The sequence below is a fragment of the Lepisosteus platostomus genome, chromosome 3 (assembly GCF_059453375.1).
Source record: "Lepisosteus platostomus isolate fLepPlt1 chromosome 3, fLepPlt1.hap1, whole genome shotgun sequence".
In the NCBI taxonomy this organism is placed as follows: domain Eukaryota; kingdom Metazoa; phylum Chordata; class Actinopteri; order Semionotiformes; family Lepisosteidae; genus Lepisosteus; species Lepisosteus platostomus.
In genome coordinates this window covers 7,047,325-7,067,988 of record NC_142613.1, presented here as the reverse complement: position 1 = coordinate 7,067,988, position 20,664 = coordinate 7,047,325, and the positions used below count along the sequence as shown (strand labels likewise).

The following is a 20,664-nucleotide window of genomic DNA, read 5'->3' as shown; positions in this document are numbered from 1 at the left end:
ACCACCACCAATATGTAGCCCCAGCTGGATGGATTGGGATGGATTAAAGCTTCAAACTCATCTCAATTAATCAGGAGTCCTGTCTTACATCATTCCAGCTGCAGTATTTTGATTTTCCCGTCTCTTAACCCTCTCACTCAAAATTTCAGCTCACAGCTCTATCTTCCAGAAGATCAGGCACTCTCTGATGGTCTCTGATCTCTGTATAGGTGCAGCCTGAGTTTAACCAGTTAAGGTGTTTGTCCAAGTGCCGGATCAGTTTGAAGATTCTACAAGCAGAGAGGAAATAATTGGTTCAGTGTCATGAAGGATAGAGAAGGATCAGTTGGCTAAGGATTATTAATTTACTATGAATGCTTAAAACATGATCATTTTAACTCCTAAGTGTTTTATTTTTAATCATCTGTCCACTCCTGGGTCAATCAAACAAATTACTGGTATTAAACTGATTTTGTTTTAAAGGAGAAAATTATATGGACAATTGCTCTTAAGTGAGCTCTGAATATCCCATCAACCTGTCTAGTTTTGACTTCAGTTTTTGCAGTCTGTAGTCAAAAATCAGAAGGAAAACCAAATACATTTCCATGAAAGAAAACAGAAAGGACCACAGTGCAGTAATTGGGTCAACAGGTTTGGAACTCAACTAATATGGAATATTCTGAAGAAAGAAGCCAAAGGTATATTTACCAGCCAGAAAAACCCTTGCAAATTCATCAGAGCTGTCAAGGAAAATCACAAACCAACTGTCACTGACATGACCAACAAGTGTAAGGATGATGGTATCAAAATCCACAGTTAGCTACACTGCAAGAGGTGAACCTCTCATTAGCCCCAAGCACAGAAGAGCCAGATTTAGATGTTGCTCAGAACTAAAAAGATGAGCCAGGAGAGTTTTAGTAGAAAATATAGTGGACAGCTTATCTCAAGATAAACCTTTGCCACTGTAATGTTAGGGTTAAGTTGTGGTAAATAAAACAACTGTGGATGCTCCAAAGAGCACTATCACCTCTGGGATGACCGGTGAGGGTCATGTCATGGCCCTGGTATACAGGCCTTGGAGGCTGCCTCACTTGATGTGTTGGTGATGTAACTAATGATGGCGGCAGCAGAAGCATCCTGTAGTTTCCAGAAACCATTTGTCTGCTTATGTGCAAAGAAATGCTTCCATGCTTGTCATGCTCCACCAAACAGCCAGTGCAACCAGGCAGTTCACCAGGAGAAACAAAGTGGAAAATCTTGAGACCGGCCAAGCCAATCTCCAGAATTAAATCCAATTGAGCAAGCTGTTTACATGCTGTAGAACAAATTGAAGTCGGAATGGTCCCAGAATAGGCAAGAACTCAAAGTGGCTGCAGCAGTGGCTTGGCAAGGCATCTCAATAATTACACAAGGAGTCTGGTAAACTGCATGAAGTCTGCACACCACTGAGTTATTCCCACAACGCAAAATGCAACCAAATACCGTCTTCACCAAGATAACTTCACCACTGAAATGTAAAGTTTGTGTACCTTTACTTGGGGTCATTTGAAATCACTGCACTGAAAAGTATGCTTTTGTTAAAATATGATCAAATGCACACAAGGAATTGCCTAAAAATTGTTCGTTGTAGATGTTCTTATTAATCTTATGGTCACACTACTTCATCACTCCTGACTGCAGAGCAGGAATAAGTTTGGACTTTGCTGCCATGAGGAGGGAACTCTGTCAATTTCCAGTTGCAAAACTGTCTGTTGCAAGTATAGGTATTTACACACCTTTTGTTACTCAACTCACAGTTGTGATAAATGGTGCTTGACAATGATTTGCATAGTTGATATAAGTGGACCTGATTTGTATATTTATTAACGCTGTTGATCAAGTAAAGAGTGCCAAAGGATAGTCTAGACCAGCATGTTGTTTTTAGTGGCACAAAATGTTTTCCTCTGGGATTCCAAAGCAGTTCCATGAGCTACCCCATCCTCTGCTTTCAAATACATTTTCTTCCAATAAGTGCTGACCTCTCTCTGACCCGCCTCCCCTCCACACTGCATTTCTCTCTGCAAACAAGTCCTCAAGTCTCTTACGAAATTAGGCTGGCAAGCTGTTTTTTATTGTATTTTCTTAATACACACCATTATGAAAGACATGCACCCGCAATATGGAAGAACAGCGAATTTGGAAGGAGCTGGGTAACTGCAATTGAATTAGGGGGAATGAATGGGCCATTGAAGACTTTCTTGATTTGCTTAACCTTTGCCTGGCTTGTCTCCGCTGAGGGGATGCGCTGTTCGTATCGCTTACCTTCCTATTAAGAGAACAGGGGAGGCTGTTTTCCATCACTGGTCCACACACATGAGGAAAGGGTAAAAGAGACATATTTCTGGACTCGCTTGAGGTTTTGGGAGAAGGGCGGGGAGGAGTGTTGGAAATGAAATTGGCTGAGGCCGATATTGAGACAGCAGGGCACCAGGCCTGAGTACAAGATTTCTCCTTGATGTAACATCTAGGTAGACCCGAGTTAAGCAGCCTTGGCTATTCGAGTGTTTGTTTCTTTAGTCTTTTCTTCACCGGGACTGACCAAAACCTGAACAGCACCAAGGTGAATAAAGCAATTGAGGTTCAATTGAGTAAACGTATTGGGAAAAGTCAGAGTCCTCTTACCTGTAGACTGGATGACCCAAGGTTGCTTATCACCCTGCAACTCACAATTTTCAACCCACTGAAGCTCAGCAGGTGTGAGCCTGGACAGTACCTGGTTGGGAGACCTCCTGGGAAAGCTAAGGTTGCTGCTGGAAGAGGTGTTAGTGGGGCCAGTAGGGGGCGCTCACCCTGCGGTCTGTGTGGGTCCTAATGCCACAGTATAGTGACGAGGACACTATAATGTAAAAATGGCACTGTCCTTCAGATGAGATGTAAAATAGGTCCTGTCTCTCCATGGTCATTAAAAATCCCATATTAGAAGACCTTTCGTTGCCTTTTAACAATCCCCATCTATAAATTGGCTTTATCACTCTGTTCTCTTCCTCACTGATAGCTGGTGTGTGATGAGCGTACTGGCGCACTTTGGCTGCTGATGCATCATCCAGGTGGGGCTGCACATTGGTGGTGATGGGGAGGAGTCCCCTTGACCTAAAAAGCACTTTATAAGTGTATCACATCTCAGCTAGACTAAAATCCATCTCATTTCCCAAGAATCTGTCATGTGACAGAAAGAGTGTTGGGCATGGCAGGTACACACCGCTAAAGCAGGCATTGTGTCGAGGTAGGAGTGACTGAAAGCCTCTTAAATCCTCATGCACCCCCAGAAGGGTAACCAGGCTGGGAATGGGGTTCTGATCTGTGCAGCATTGTGTCAGGCCAGAGTGCGATCAGTAATCTGAGATGGCTGGGACAGGCCAAGTTCCCCTGCCTGCCACCCGTCTGATTTTCTAATTACCCACCTCCCTCCCGGCGCTTCCCTGCAGAGACTGTGGAATTTATAGAGAAAACAAGAGGCCTGGTCTGGCTGAGCACATACAGGGGCTGAACACAACCCCCATTTCCAGCCCTGCTCCAGTAATTAGAGCTGTGAGACTGGGGGGAGTGAGTCACTGTGGCACATGGATTACAGTTTTGGGGGGGCTCAGTGGTAGGATGTGCCCCATGTTTCAAACTGCGGGAGGTGGACTTCTGAATGGAACAGCTGCTGTTCTTACATACCCCTCTAATAATCTGGATTCATTACACATCACAATATGTAATACTATAATACTTTTTCAGTTGCTTCTATTAATGCTCTGATTGCACAGCTACAGTAAATATTTGCCGTGAAAAACAGTATAAAAATTGTATTTTACTAGGGACTGATCCTGGGTCTTTTTCCACCCCTGTTAATTAAAATGATTGTAAACATGGGGTCACTAGCAGAACTGTACAAATCTTTTATTGAGATCATTATTCTTAATTCAACACCTATTTTTTAGGCTGGTTGCTTAGTGTGGAAAGCTTTTGGAAAGGCAGTATAAAATGAATTGGTAAATACCTTCTCTTGGTAGTATAGTGATTCTCTGTAGATAAGGGTTTAGCATGCTCTTAGGTGAATTAACCTGACTATCAAACAAGCCATTTGAAAAAGGCAGGTAGCGGAGCTGTGTTTTCCAGATCGCTTCTCACTCAAGACGTCCGTGGCCCTTATGAAGTGGCCGTGTTCTCGAGGTTATTTTTATTTGTAGTTTGTGAAAATGGGACAGGCTGTCAAAAGTCTAGGAAAGGCTGTCCTGTCTCTGTGCAGATTGGATCCAGAAGGCCTGTATGCTAATTGTAGAAGCCGGCACAGTCCGAGCTGCTCAATTATTCAGGAGACAGGTTTGTTTAGCATTCTGCTGGCACTGCTTGGAGGACTGGGTTGGGGGGGTCGGTGCTGTCAGCCCCCTCGTTTCAAAACTGCAGCCTAGGTGCTGCCGCTCCGTGAATAATACATCAAAGCCAGAGTGGGGGCAGGTGATGCATTGTGGGAGAGTGAGCGAGCGGGATTCTCTCGTCAGTCCATCAGTAAGCAGTGCAGTTTCACAGAGAGTCCGCTGCTACCATCTGTCCTGTATGTCTTTCTCGAGCTTTGCAGTGTTTTTCCAAACACCCTCAGAACAGGCCAGACACAAACTTCAGGCTGGATCATTTGACCCCCGTTAGCACACTTGGACTTTGAGTTTTATCAACCAATTTTTTTTTTCTTTGCAGGCCACAATAGTGGCGGTTCCCGTGTGAACCGGCAGATTTGGGAGAGGTTTTTCTAGGGGAGCTACTTAAAAAAATCATGCAGTATTTGTAGAGCTGGAGGCCATTTTTTAGTAAAGTGTCTTGGATCTGTGTAAATCAATTCTGTGATATTTGCGCCACAGTCTAAATTGGGACCATTTTAACCGGTTTTTGTATTTTAGAGCCAATGCTTCTTCAGGTTGCCCAAGCACGATTTGTGATTCTGTAATCAGAGAGTTTTCTTTCATAAGCAATAGACATAGTAAGCATGATCAGACTGCATTATGTTAAAAAGGTAAACTGGACAGGTTCCTTCTTGTGGATTGAGTTACTTGTAAAAATCAGTTTGCTGTACTTGTTAATTGATTAACAAACCCAGTTGACTAAATCAGGTTTTGAAAACAAAAATACAAATGCTCAAGCCGTTTTTCTGTCCTTTTTACAGTCTGTTTTTCTGTGAGAGGTGTATCATGGGGAAATATGCCACCCCCATCTTTATCCATTCAGTTTGGGAGCTACACATTGTTTGTCACTCAACTCGGAGAGTTGAAGAATGCTTGTTTTCATTGCATTGATTGATTAGCCTGCTTCGTAACTGGGAGCTGTCTGCTGCACTAACCCCAGGCAGCCAACTGAGTCCTGGAGGGTCACAGTGTCTTCTAGGGTCCATTCATCCCTGTCTAGGCGGTTTGATCCCAATTTGGAGCATTGCTTTAGAGAACATTCGCACCCTGAAGCTGAAGCATTTGATTTGGGGGGGAAAAACAGTGCTAGGACCCTCCATGTCGATGAGGTTGTCAGCACACTGACAGGAAGTACTCTGCGTCTGTACATGCCAAATAAAAGAAGTGCCTTAGGAAATATGTGAACAGAATCTGCCTTATCCTTTATACTTCCTCTGCAGGCTCCCGGGGTTCTTGACCCATACAGATCACCCTAGATCAGGCACACCGTTCTGCCTGTCAGATTGAGTTAGAGTGCGATGGGAGAATTCCTCACCAAGTTACAGAACTCTCATCTATAGAATAGGTATTCCGAGTGACATCAGCTACAGTGATGCGTTCGGATTAAGCAAAAGGGGTCCCATCTGAGTTGTCTCAGCTGTAGTCAGGAGGGGCCTGTGGGTGTGAGAGTTGGGGGGTGCGACATTGCATCTTGGGAAACCGGCCAGAATAAATGAGCGTGACTACAGGATTTCACTGCCGCCTGCCAGGTTATTCTCCTCAACCAATAAACTGTGGTCTTGGCAACCCACACTTCTTTCTCCTGCTCGGGAGTTTTTTTAGGGTGACATCACGTGGAGTATTTTTAGCACGAGTGAGAAAAAGGGCAGAGTCTGATTTTTTTTTTTAATTCGATTTTTTGGCCCTTTGCATCTTTATGTGCAGATCTGCTGCTGTCATGTCTTGTCATGCCTACATCCAAGCAGCTGTGGTTAAAAAAAAACAGTTGCGGGGGCATCTTAGGGTTGTGACCTTATCTTTAATTATTTCACGCATTATGAAAAGTTTATGCATTATGTACGCATTATGACTTTCCGTTTCTTTCATTCTTATGCACATCTGTTGTATATAACGGATGGATTGTACAAAGATCCCCAGATAAATCTAGATTAATTTATCTGTAAATTACACTGTACAATAGAGGGGTAATTCAGAAATTATCTCGGTGTTCTCCTTGGTGATAGCAGAAATAATATGATATCTTAAATTATAAGATATACTTCTTAAAAGCATGAGTGGAGAGTCTGTATGAAAGTGCATTTTTCTCTACTGCTACAGTTAGTGATCAAAGGATTTAAAAGCACACATTGTGTTCAGGCCGGTGTACTTCTTGAAGAATGAATTTTGGTTATTTGCATGTTGGGATTTTTCAGTTTGGATGCGTTCAGAAAATGTATTTGGTTGTTTTGATTCAGTTAGGTTGCGTTGGGAGCGCACTGCAACCTTATTTTTGTATTTGAATTTTCAATAAACACACAAATGGAATGAAAAGGAATCAGTCTAGCACTCTACAGTATACTGATATTTACTATTTTGTTCTAAACACTTTTGAATCGACTTCATCCGAAAATTAGTTTTTTTACACACCTGTAACAAAGTCTGAGTTCTAAATGACCCGTAGTACACAAGCAGGCGGCATTTTGATGTGGGTCTCTAGTTGTGGCTTAAGCATCAGCTCATTGTCCAGAAAAAAGTGAAGTCTTACAAGGGTGTATTTCACTCTGTACAGACATAACGGTTACAGACAAGGAGGCTGTTTTGTACCATTTAGCCTTTTTGTTATTTGGTAGCTGAATGATCCGAGAATCTCATCCAAGCTTTACTTGAAAGAGCATGGCTGGGTAGCTTGTTCCAGACTCCCACAAACAGAGCCCTAGGACCTGCAGTGGCTCATGCTGAGAGTCCTGCGTCTTCAGACTTGCTTAGCCCCTCTGTGGCTGTATAAGAGGTTGGTGGACAGTGACCGGAAACCGGGCAGTAGCCGGTTTGGGTTGGTGTTATTTCATGGGGAGCTGAGGGTGACCTTTGAAAGTGCAATTGCGTGTTTTTGGACAGGGGTCATAAAGGACCGCAAGGAAAAATAAGACAAGTTACTTAACTGGTTAAATATCTTGGAAATGGTCACTAGTTCGTCTGCAGCATGTTGGATGAGTTACTGTGAACGCACACGCTTATTGCATGAATGCATGTTCCTGCCATTTAACCTCCTCGCTCACTTGTTTATACAACATTGCCTCGCAGGTTTGTGAACCCTGGTGCTTGATTTTGTTTAGCAACCACACAGATGACACGCGTTGCGAATGACCAAGTAGCTGAGCCAGCAAGCCTTTTTTCCTAGATAACTGTTGTAAATCAAAATCTCTTAATGATCTGGCCAGGAAAAAGGAAATGATAGATCCGATGCAAATAAACGCCATGCTGTTCTGATTTGTGAAGGCATTAATCTGTTGCTGTAAACGATTATTTATCCCAAGCAAAGGCACAGAGGCCTCCCAAGGCACTCGCAGGTGTCTAAGCACCTTCCCCTGCTCAGTGTTAATCATTAAAAAGGAACACTGCAGAGCACTGCTGATTATGACTTGAGTCATGTTGTGAATATTTGACCTCAAAAACCTCAGCAATGTTTTAGCAATGATTAGATAATGTATTCATTATCGAGGGAAAATGTTCATGAATTATCTTTAGGTTAGATCATTGTAATTTCTGACTGTAGAACATGGTGAGGTCATGGCTGGGTTTTAGAGCTTTGTTATGGGTAGAGTCTAAATCAATTATTTGGGAAGCGCTACATTTGTTTATCAAAGAAAATGGCGATAGCTAAATATCCTATATTTAATGGTATTTTGTAGTCTTCTATTGTTTGCTAAAAGGAGAAGTTGCTTTTAAAGCAATAGTTTAGGGCAAATTGCAAAACATTTTGCATATCATTTGAAGCTTTTTTTTAAACTATCCCCCTGCAATTATCCAAATGGAAGCAGAAACATTCCCTCCAGAATCTGAGGTATGAAGATATCAGTGCGCACACACAACGAGTAAATTTGAAGTGTTTCACTGGTTAAGTGAAGAGAGAGAAGGGTTTGTTTTTGTGGAAAAAAAAAAGATATAGTCATTTGGTTAGATGAGCTTAAATGTATTTTTGTCTGAAATGGGAAACTGAGAGGAAAAAATCTTAACATAGAGCAGTCTGCAGTTCACTGTGAAGTGTTAGTTTTCAGAGAAAACACATTTTCAGGTGAGGTGTCAGAGAGCTGGCACTAACAGAAATGCACTGAGAAATGCAATGTTCACAAGGCTTAAATTAAGAGCCTTCCCCTATGGTTTGGATCTGAAACACACAAAAAGGGAAGATCAGTTTGAGCACAACTGCCATGAAGTCTGTTAAATACAGAATAAAAAGTATGATGTAAATAGCTCAACACTTATTTGCAGACACCATATATTAATTTAAGAAACATGTGCTGCCCTGTTTTGTTTACACCTAAGGAAATTTTAAATTCCTTCTCAAAACTTAGTGGAAATGTCTGTCTTGCATTAGATGTGACATGTCTGGTTGTTATCATAGGCATTACCTACTGAATGTGCTGCTACAGTACAGGAAGCCCTTGTCCCAGACATGAAGCTGATGAATCTGCCCTGTAAAAACTTGAGTGGGGAAAAAAACTAACCGGCTTGCAGGAAGCACATCACTTCGAAATCCAGTTCCTGTTGGGATTGACAAACAAGGCTCGGTTTTCTTCGGCATGCATACCACAGATGCCATTTTTCTGGGGAGGGGGGGAGAGTTGAGCAATGCTGAGTTCTTTCTCCAATCAGATCCTAACTTGTCCCCCTCCCCGCCAGCACTAGGGCACCCCCGGACGAGAAACAGTGCTGTAAGGATTGTTCATTTTGTCATTAATTCTTTGCCCGTAAACTGTTTGCATAGTAATTCAACTCAGATGTGCAGAATCCAAAAACATGCTTACTTGAATGAAATCCACCTCTCCACCCGTGCTGGCCAAAAAAATCTTGCTTTCTTTGGCTTCCTTCCAAGTTTAACAGCTTGCCATTGTGCAAACACCTCAGCCTGGACCTTCTTAAAAAGTTCAGTACTTACGCAGTATGTCACAGTGTTATTTTCCTCTAACTACAGTCACTGTTACCTAAAACGCCAAAGAGTTTGGACTGTTTTTTACCCTTTTTCTTATAACTGACAGAAAGAACCCATCTTCTGAATACAATTATTGTCCCTCAGTTTTTCTTTTTTTTTTACATTGCAATCAGATAAGTAACTGGAGCAATTGGCAAGATTTGATAAACTGACTCACTGAGCCATATAAATTCCAAACAAAGTTTCTCTGTTTTGTTGTATATATTATTTCATTGTTTTGATTATATGTACAATTATATGGATCTGAAAAGGCATTACAAAAGCTAGTGCAGCTTCTGTGAACATGCTTTTTGATATTACTGCATTAAACATCTGCCAATTAAGGAGATCGGAACTGCGATCGATCTTAATTGTCACACAGGGGTTTCGAAATATTTGTTTTCCTGTATCCTGGAGGTTGATCGCCCAAATTTTGTCCAATTCATTAAGGCAATGCAGCATGTTTGAGTTTTTATGCCTTCCTTTATTCAGGATGAAAGTTCTTTACATTTTGAGAGTCATCTGATAAAGACACGTGCTGTATGTCTCGAATGGCGTATTCAGGGCTTGCGTTCCTTAAACATGCACTGTGCGCGACATCAGTGTGCATGAAGGCATGTGAATTGGAGTATACACATCGCCTTTATAGCAGTTCAAATGCCCAGCCAGATCCCCGCATCATTCCCAGTTTCTTTCCCGTGGGTCTCATCAGTGCTGTCGCGAACCTTACATGAGCTTTTTGGGAAACTGCTCAGAACCTGTTCTGTCCCGGGGTACCCTGATTCCTTGTCTGCTTGCACTCCTTGGACTCAGTTCAGCAGCAGGACGGCTGAGTCCGCAGCTGACGTGTGCTCTCATGCTGATGTTCTCCACCACTCAATCCTCATCCATACGGTGCAATGAATGTTACACAGCGCAGCCACTGCACATGTTTAATCTTGAATCCTGAATGCAGGAAGTTAAGGAAAAGCACATTGGTTCATTTCATGTCACAGGTGTTACAGTTTAAACCTATCAGGCAATCAAGCAATTTTGTTTCTACCACCTACCTAAATGTCCTTGGTTCATATTACCACAGTACTAACACATTGCCTTGGGTTCAGTGATGTGTTTCAGTGCATTTGGCTGTCAACCAGTAAGGAAGACCTAGGCACTCTCGTGACTGTGAATTTCAGCACTTCATGGCCTTCTTTCAAAGATAGTGTTCTTTTAAAGCTCCAGGAGTTTCCACTCCTGGAGTCCTGCTGTGTCTTCTGGTCCTTATTCCACCCTGGACTCTCAGCTTGATTTCGATCATCTGTTCATCTCGTGTGTCTAAATTCTCAGTTTCCACATTGTTACATGGTGCGGGCCGAACAGCCTGATGGACTGGGGCTCTCTGGGATCAGGTGGGATTATCACCTGTTTAAACAATTAAGAAGGAGGAGACTACCAGAAAGTAGCCTTTCACTTTCCCTTTTTCCTCTTCATTATTTCTGTGTTTTCATGATTTATTTTGTCCCTTTTTTCCCCTCCGATTTTATACACCGATCTGAATGTTTTCTGACACTGGAAATTGCCAGCTTTAAACGACGCCAGCAATATGAAAAAGAAGGGAAAAGTACTGGACTGAGAAGTCTGAAGTACTAAACTAAGACTGTCATGTTGATCTGTAAATTGTTAGAAAGAATAATACTATTATAAAAATGAGCCTTTAGCTTCTTCAGCTTTTATTTCTGTTCTGGGAGACAGATGTGGCATTATAGAAATTACGTTCCTGGCCTGCATTATATTTCTTTGAAAACCATTCCACCCAGATTGCCATTCCTGAAAGTTCATAACCCTGGTACATTCCTTGTCTTCAAGTTTTACTGTGTCAGTACATGGGTGACTCCAGAAACTTGGTTTAGGTTTTCAAATCCCAAGGACTGCACTTGGGCCTCTTGAAAGCAGGAGGTCCCTAATCAGACTGCATAGAGTGACTGAGACATTCCATTCTGTACGACAGCAGCACCTTTTCCCAGTGCAAAGTCCCCTTTGTCGAGGCAGAGCTCAGTGCTGCCACCTAGTGGGAGACCTTGTAGTTTGCAAGCTGATGCCTTTTCTATCCCCAAATTGAGCTAAAGAGTATTTTTAGATATATTCTATGACTTCATTCAATAATCACACTCCCACTTTTCTTAGAACAAAAAAAAAATATTGTACATCCTTCATGCTTTGAAAACCCATTTAATGATTTTTAGTTTTTCTCTCAAATAAATGGTCACTCTTTAATATTAATGTTATCCTGGTTTCCCTAGAGTGCTCTGATCTTGTAAATCCAAAATCAAGTTTTCAACAAAAGGATGTTTGATGTGAAGTAGTTAAATGCTTGTATGTGAGTTATTGCTCAGCTGTGGATTGGGTTTGGTCTCATTGCTGTCCTTACAGGTTCAATTCATAAGAAATGAAGACTGGTTTAAATTAAGTTCTTATTTTATGTGTGCAATTGCATCCATGATAGATAATCGAGCATCTCTATCATTTAAGAACATTTATTCCACAATTTTATCATTTTTTATCATTGGTTCAGCTTTATTACCAACAAAAACATTCTATACAAAATTGTTTTCCTTTTTTCCATAAAGGTGTCCGTTATATTTGTGTTTAACTCATTCTGGATGGATGCATGCTCCTTTGTTAGTGTCAATTATTTATTATTTTGAAATTATGACTACATGGATGGTATGCGCCATTTTCTTAAAGCACCGTCTGCTTGTGAATGTTTTTGATTTTACAGAATGTTAATATTTGCATGTTTTTGCTTGAGCTCTCCTTTTCAAAATGGGTTGCAGACATAGGCCTGACTTTATGACTGAGCCTCAATCGTTCATCTTTCTCTTGTCTGATGGAAATGTCTGTTAATAACGTACCTTTCTGTACGGAATGAGGTTTATTCCAGTCTTGGCTCCTGTTTAATAATGCGATACCCTTCATCAGATAAATAAAAATAGGACGTAGGAATGGGCTAATAGTGATGTTTAAAATAGAATAATTGAGCTTATTGTCATAATCGGGTATCTTTTTTTCTGTACTTCGTCATCCAAAATTGTCAGGCCAAGCTACTAAATATTCCTGTGCCTTATCTTTATTATGCTCGATTTTTGTGGCCAGAGCCACTCATTTTGGTACGGTGAGGTTCTCTCTGTGAATACCCATCTGAAAACCTACTCTTCTCTTCATACTTAAAATGCTTGCTACAAATTTATCAGCTCTGATTTTTACACTCAAATTATGTATTCCAAGTTAATTAATTATTGATGGGTGTAATTTCCAATTCTAACTGAAGTGTTGCCCAAAAAGTGCTGGCACACAGGTCTGATGGTGGAAACCTTGGAGTGATAGGGTAGACACAGATGAATATTCTTTGCCTTAACAAAGCCACCGATGAAGCACAAAAGAGCAGAGTATGCTGGCGTTTCTATTTTAACCCTCCAAGCGTTCAGGGGCACGCTCCATTTTTTTTTCATTTTTGGGTAAGTCGGTGTCTAGGCTCTGTTCTCTCGTCTCTCTTTTGAACCCAGCTGTTTGCGCGTCTTTATTTGAAACGTCGCCCCTATTTTGCATCAGTTTACAACGAAGCAGGCCTCGTGGAGTGTTGGGCTCTCCTTGGCTGAATAAAAACATTGTTTGGTTCCAAAGGCCGGTGGGTAATGGAGACGCCGAGCGCCAGGGAGGAAGTAGTTAAAAAAAGGTTAGCTTGCAGGAACAAGACTCCATTCTCCCCTGCCTCTCCCATGTGACATCCCAACTCAACAAGCGTCCCATTCAGCACGGCGGCTGCAGTCCAGGCCAGCCAGGGGGAACCGCAGCAGTGCTGAGCACCGCCTCATGAAGAGAGAGGCGCTGGTTATTATCATCATCATCATACGCAGGTCTGCAAGCACATGTCTGCAAGGGCTTGGCTTTCGTGAGCCGTTTGGCACTGCCGGCGGCTATTAAAATAACTAGAATTGCTCAAATAATGACTCCCCTGTTCGGAGGCTTAACCCCCCTCGTGGTTTTGTACATGTCGAGCTCACATCTTTTTTTTTCCACTAGAGGGTACAGGGTTGAAGAGCAAGTGTCACCTAGTCGGTCAATTAGTTCAGTTTTTGCTTAATAGTGCCTGGCATTCCAAGGTGCATACAGACTTCAGTTGTTCTATAGTGGCTCCTGTAGAGGTAGAGGTAACAGTAAAGGAACAGTTGGATGCAGAACGTACCATTGAGCAATGAAACAGGAACCAAGCTAATCCGGACAGAACGTGGCACGTGATTCAATGATACCGCCACCTCCCGCCCAATTAGATGCTCTTTCCACGTGATCTACCCAGTCGGACCTTTTGCCGGATTTGTTAGTGTCCTGTTTGTAAATCATGCCCTCCTTACAGCTCTCGAACTGGGAGACTATCTTCCAAGCTCCCGTTTGGCTTTGTGTTCCGAAAATGGTTGCAAATTGGGGCAAGCAGCAGTCAGCGGTATGAAATAATTTATTGCTTTATGAAAAGGAACACGTTCGGCACAGACGTAACTGAGAGAAGATTATAAAAAAACTAGCAGATCTAGAATGAAGGCAAAGTTTGGACTGGGGAGCGAGGAAATCGGTCCAGTTGACATCATGAGCCGTTGTGGCCCTTGTTTCTTTCAGCCTGTTTAAATCCAAGGGACAGGATCTCTTGATGTAAACTGCTGCTATGAGAGATATTAGAGAGTGATCCCTCCCCTTTGGAATGCTCCACTGAGCAGTTGGTAGGGCAGACCGTGCAGTGGCTTTTTTGATCTTGGCAAATTACTTCCTTTTTTTTTAAACTGACTTCAGATTAGAACGTGTTGCAACTTTCTATGCGTTTTGCAAAAGCAAAGATTGGTCCTTGCAGGAGCACTGCTGCTTAACTGAGAAGGTGAGGGCGCTGTCATACAGATTGCATTCAATCAGGGATTTTGTAAACAAATGGATTTGAGCTTGGCAGATTGGAATTGTAAGATCTCCTGCTTTCAATAGGCCCCGTAAACAGATTAAATACAGCTGCATAAAGAAAAGGGGGAGGGGGTCAGATTTCTGTGACTCCCCAGTTCTCGGCCCTGTTTTCCTCTGCTGGGTTTAACATGCAGTTCTTTCTGTGGTTCATGCCCATTAACAGGCTTGGCAGTGGCTGTTTTCTTTCGGTGTTCCTTGGTTCCTTTCCAGATTGCATCATAATTGCCTCACACACGCAAGTGGCAGACCAGTCTATGTTGTTTACCACAAGTAACTGTTAAGTAATTGCGGTTTCAGCTTATTTGCTAAAGCCCCTCCACCCCCTTTTATTTAGAAGCAGGTAAACATAACTAGGACCTCCTGTTTGGTTCTCTTTATAGAAAATCTCTTTAACAGTCCAAGGGTTTGGGCGTGTCTGCGCACACTGCAGCACACTGTTGACGGGTTTGCTGCCAACAGTCCAGATTTGTTTTAATGGAAAGAACCATGATTTTAAGAGATGTTTTCTTTCACGCACGTCTGCTCCTAAGCGCTCGGAAGCGCTCTGCTTCCAAGGAATCCACTACTACCCCATTTCCCAGAAATTGGCGCTCCCATTTTTGTGTTTGTGTCCCACGGCAATAACAAAATCCAGCAGCATTATAAAATCATGCAGGTCTGAGCTCAGGACTTGTCATTGAGATATTAATGGTTGATGTTGTACTATAGGACTTCAGAAGCCTATATTATCCTTAAACGTGGATCACCTTCCCCCTTCACTCAGTGACTGCTTTTGAGATCCTCTCCATTGGTTTGCAGTTGTCAGCTGTACACACCTCTCCCCCAGATCTCCCTTCATTGTACACTTTCTCACCTGCTCTGTCCTTTGTTTTCCTCCCACCTCCCTCTCTCTCCCTCACACCCAGAGAAGGTCAGCAGCTAAAACATTTTTCTTCTTATTTCAGTCTGGATTTAACCTTTCCTTGCTCCAGTCCTCCACAGCACAATCAGTGAGGCCTGAACTCATTTTGATCCATTTTGAACTATTGGCCGTTTCTCTTCCGAAGCCCTTGACAAAGCAGTTTGGAAAATCTGCTGGACTCGGTGTCTCGTCGGCTGGTGCCGTTCTAAGCTTGGCTTGTGTTGCAGAGCCGTTCGTATGTGGGTTAACGCAGTACTGGAGAATCACTGGTTGGAAGCCGATTGCAGTAGGTGAAGACCCTTTAGTTTTTGAAACCTGGCTTTAAATCTTTCTGCATGTTGTTTGTTTCTCCTCTTGCAGTCAAACAAGGTCCCAGTGGTTCAGCACCCTCACCACGTGCACCCGCTGACGCCCCTCATCACCTACAGCAATGAACACTTCTCCCCTGGGACTCCTCCTTCACACCTCTCCCCAGAGATCCTCGACCCAAAGACAGGTGGGTCTGTCAAAAACTGCATGGGACCTCCGGGTGTCTTCCCCCTGATTGATCAACTCAGTGCCACACTTCCATCTCAAATTCCACCATTGCCATATTCATTACTTCCTGGATATTCTGCAGCTGACAGTGGAGAAGACTCAAGGGTTTGGAGCATGGGGAGGAATGTTTCAGTTCATACACAGTGAAAGAAAGTCCTTAAACTTAACAAAGCTCAAATTGAAACGAATCCCATACCATTACTGGAACTGCATTTGACACTCAAGGGGCACAGTGTAATTCCCGTCATTTACAGTGTGACGCTGCAGGGATTGCACAATTTAAAGGTTAAGAACATTTGAGACATTTATCTTTATTCTGGTTTTCTTTAAATGTCACCTCTCAAAAAACAAAAGGGGGCGGAGTGGTGGCTCTGTGGCTAAGGATCTGCATCTGTGGCTGGAAGGTTGCCGGTTTAAATCCTATAGCCGGCAGAGGAATCCTACTTCATTGGACCCCTGAGCAAGGCCCTTAACCCCAGCTGCTCCAGGGGCGCCGTATAAATGGCTGACCCTGCAATCTGACCCCAAGCTTCTCTCTCCCTGCCTGTGTGTCTCATGGAGAGCAAGCTGGGGTATGCGAAAAGACAAATTCCTTATGCAAGAAATTGTAAATGGCCAATAAAGTGATCTTATCTTATCTCTTGGAAAAGTGCACAGGGAGCTAGTCCTTAATACTCTATGTAGAAAGAATAACTTCTGAAGTCTACCTGATGGTAAAAAAGTATGCATTAGCACTTGAAAACTCCTAAGGGCCACTAAGCTAAGCAAATGAAGAGGAAAAATGTGCAGGACAGACAATGTTACAATGTGGACAGTGGTTTTCCCTTTCACGAGACTCATCCTAGTCTTTTGGGGTTTAGAGGACTATGCTCTATTTGCCCTCTCTCTCTCTCTAGGAATCCCCCGAGCGCCCCACCCCTCAGAACTCTCACCCTACTACCCTTTGTCACCTGGTGCCGTTGGACAGATCCCCCACCCGCTGGGCTGGCTGGTCCCACAGTAAGTCCCTGCTCTCCGTATGTAAGCCTGTCACACGCTCATCACCTTCTGTCTGCAGCAGAGAACATTCAACCGAATCAGCATGACATCCCTATTAGAGTCAGTTCACCTCCGTTCCAGGTTTCTCATCTTCTGTGTCTAGCAGTCTAGAGGTTTGATCCTCCCAGAGCCTTATGACTCATGGGGCACTCCACCTTGTGTTATGACACACTACATATAACAATGGGATTTTGAGAAGTGAATAACTGGTGTCCGGTTCAGAACTTGGAGCACTGTTAATAAATAAGGCTCAGAAATGCACATGTTTAATTATTGTGCATTTGACGTTCTGTGATGAACAACCCCTGGCAAGGTAGAACTGATCTATAAAGTACAATTGGCTCTCCACCTATATAATTCGGTTAGACCTGAAACACACATTGTCAAGTTTGCGTGTACAATTAAATGAAGTTAATGCTGGGCTTGTGAGTGCAAGATCAGAACTTTGCAAAAAATAAAGAGAGAAAAGACTCTCTCTTCATACTACATTTCTGTGGTCTTCCCTGGTTGGAGCAACAGATTCTTCAGTATAATACTTAAGTATTAGTGTAATTGACCAGAATTGTTTTAAAAGCCAGACTGCCCAGCAAATTATACACACTTCCTGCTGCACAATCTGATCTTCTGCCTTGGAATCGGTACAGGCAGTGAACATGTGGCTCACAGTGTCCCCAGGGTACTGGAGGCACGGAGGTTCTTTTTTCCAGGTGTGTGTAACACACTGTGCAGATCCGTACGATCCGCCTGGGGATTAGTTTCACACAGAGACCTTGGATGTGACGGATCGGGACACAGGGTCTTCTTCCTGTTGGCAGTAATCAAGTACCCAACTGCTTACTGAGTTTCAGACTCACCACTTACTAGCTGATCTGACTGTTTTTCATCGCACATCCACCTGGGATCTGCCCACTTGTTATAGATCGGTACAAATCATTTGGAGTCTAGTATTCAGATATGCATGAACTAATACACTCAGTAGCAGATAGTAGAACCAGAGGGCACAAGTGGAAACTACATGGAAGTGCATTTAAAAGTGAGAATAGGAAGGAGGCATGCCTTTACCCAAAGGGTTGTGGGAGTATGGAACAGGCTACGCAGCCATTTGGTTGAAAATGATACTTAAGGTTCATTCAAGAAATAGCTGGAGACCACACGGGTTAGTTGGGCTGAATGTCTTCCTCTTGTTTGTAACCCTCCTTATATCATCTTCTGTTTTGTCCAGAAGTGGTCGGGGTTGATTGAGAGGGGTAGGTCCTGTTTGGATTCTTTGCATAGCTGATGTTAAAGACTTAGATAAGACTTCTTACATTTCTTCCTCTATCATTGCACTGGCGCCTTTCACTGTGTGCGTGTAAGAGTTCTAATTCTGAGTGAAACATTTCTCAAGACCAAAACAAAATTAATTGAACAGTGCTGTATGCCACAGAGTCCTTATATTATGAACGGTCATTTTGGAAACTTTCTTGGTGGAATAAGTACTTTTATAAACAACAGGTTGTGCATGATCAAACAAAGTGTGGAATGTCCGAATATCAGAATGGAATTGGAAGGTATAAACTTTCAAATGCATTGAATAAAAGGTCATTTAACAATAGTCAACTATAAAAGTAAACCCAATATAAATTTGCGGTGATTTGCTGTTGGCTCTGAACACACGCAGAGCTGAATCTTCATCCTCATTTCCAAATGGTTCATAAGACACAAAAAAAATTGTTAATGCCAGAAAACTCCTCTGCTTTGGCCATAGATATAAAGAGAAGAAAAGCTAATTTTGTCAAATCCATTTTTCTCCAGGGACTAGGGTTGAATTTCTTGTTTTTGGATTGGCCTGAATATAAAGGAATAGAAAAAACAAATATTGTGGTAATATAAGAGAGTTTCAGATGGCCCTCAGAGATTGCATTGCAGTTACACTCTTCATTCTTGGAACTCTTTCAGCATTGACAGCCATTTTCCATTTGGGCTGAGAGCTGTGCAGTGTTAATCAGGCATCATCTCCCTTTGTAAGAAAAACCACTGAAAGATTTTTCAGCTCGAAGGTAGTTCTGTGTACAGGCTAGAGTTATGAGACTAGGCGACCATTTTCTGGGCCGGTGTGAGTTGAATTTTGACGGATTGTTATTTTTTAATTAGGCAGCTCAAATAAGAGTGCCATCAAGCTATTGCAGTCAATAGCTTTAAAATCATTATCCATTGCTTTTGTCCCTAAAGAAGGCCTTGCGTCATAGTCGCAAGCAGCCATATCATAGTGCCAGCAGCCATATCACCCTGCAACTCACAACTGGCAACCCACTGAAGCTAAGCAGGTGTGAGCCTGGTCAGTACCTGGATGGGAGACCTCCTGGGAAAAACTAAGGTTGCTGCTGGAAGAGGTGTTAGTGGGGCCAGCAGGGGGCGCTCACCCTGTGGTCCATGTGGGTCCTAATGCCCCAGTATAGTGATGGGGACACTATACTGTAAACAGGCGCCGTCCTTCGGATGAGACGTAAAACCGAGGTCCTGACTCTCTGTGGTCATTAAAAATCCCAGGGCGCTTCTCGAAAAGAGTAGGGGTGTAACCCCGGTGTCCTGGCCAAATTTCCAATTGGCCCTTACCAATCATGGCCTCCTAATACTCCCCCTCTATGAATTGGCTACATTACTCTCTGCTCTCCTCCCCACTGATAGCTGATGTGTGGTGAGCGTTCTGGCGCACTATGGCTGCCGTCGCATCATCCAGGTGGATGCTACACATTGGTGGTGGTGGAGGGGAGTCCCCATTACCTGTAAAGCGCTTTGAGTGGAGTGTCCAGAATAATAATAATAATAATAATAATAGTCAAGTCATAGTCAAGTCATAGACTTGCCGGTTAAGCTATGGAAGTCAGACGCTGGAGAGCCCCAGTTTAAGCGTATTACAGGCATGTTCAAACAGTGGCGGTAGATCACGTTAAGCCAATAAGCTAACCAGGTAAGTAACTGAACTCGGAATAAAAGTGCAGGTCTTTGTCCCAAGAAGCTGGATCTCAGCAGAGTAAAGTAGCCAGTGTTTATCTGAGGAACGGGTGCCAGGACGAACAGCTGACTTGTGCTTTCCTGATTGACTGGGGTCAGGCTGAGGGATGGCTCCTGTCACTGGGCACAGTTGGCCCTGTTTTTGCTTCAGGCAGCACCTTGAGGGATCCTAGGGGAGGTAGGGATCAGGCCAGAGGAATACCGAATTTGCAAACAGGGCTTTGTGTCCGTCTGTGTGAGGGCATGTATAAGGATTTGGCTTTCTGCATTTGTTATAAAAAGTGAAAAGCTGATGGCCTACATTGAAACATTTTTTTTCTCCATAGAAACTCATTGATTTACCCTGCTTCTACACTGCGAACAATCAGTTCCAAGCAAAGTGAATCGATTTAGTTATCTTTGACGTTTATCTTGGAAACAAAAATGCTGTTTGAGAAAAATGTGCATCATGTGAATCGCTTGAAACGGTAATTTTCTCCAAGCACAGCCGTACCATGTTAATGGTCTAAACATACACAGTCTTGCAGCTGAGAAGAGGTGGATAAGAGAAACTGCCCTGTTTGTAACGAAGGTCTCACTATGTCTCTTGTGTTCTATGCTTTGCCAGACAGGGTCAGCCCATGTACTCCTTACCCCCAGGGGGGTTCAGGCACCCCTATCCTGCACTGGCCATGAACGCATCCATGTCAAGGTGAGTCACTTGACCATCTCCTTCTTGCCAGCCCTTCTAATTGAATTAGTTCCAAGAAAAGGCAGAACCAGATTTATTACATATGTGTTAAAACATATCGGCTTGTGTGTTGAACCAAATATGTAAAGACATTTAAGAGAGCATGGAGCTAGTTACCCAGCCATGTGGTTGGAGCCAATAC

At 43.0% G+C, this 20,664-nt stretch overlaps 1 protein-coding gene across 3 annotated transcripts in view; it reads left to right on the top strand.

The window, feature by feature from the left end:
- The window catches only part of tcf7l1a (transcription factor 7 like 1a), a 64,284-nt gene that overhangs the window by 34,129 nt on the left and 9,491 nt on the right, over positions 1 to 20,664 (top strand). For 2 of the 3 annotated variants that reach the window (XM_088624168.1, XM_088624165.1), the window contains 3 exons: positions 15,584 to 15,719; positions 16,657 to 16,759; positions 20,400 to 20,483. In XM_088624168.1, the coding sequence (XP_088480294.1) occupies positions 15,584 to 15,719; positions 16,657 to 16,759; positions 20,400 to 20,483 (323 nt within the window). The remainder of the gene's footprint in view (positions 1 to 15,583; positions 15,720 to 16,656; positions 16,760 to 20,399; positions 20,484 to 20,664) is intronic. The other variant, XM_088624166.1, reaches the window with a different exon arrangement.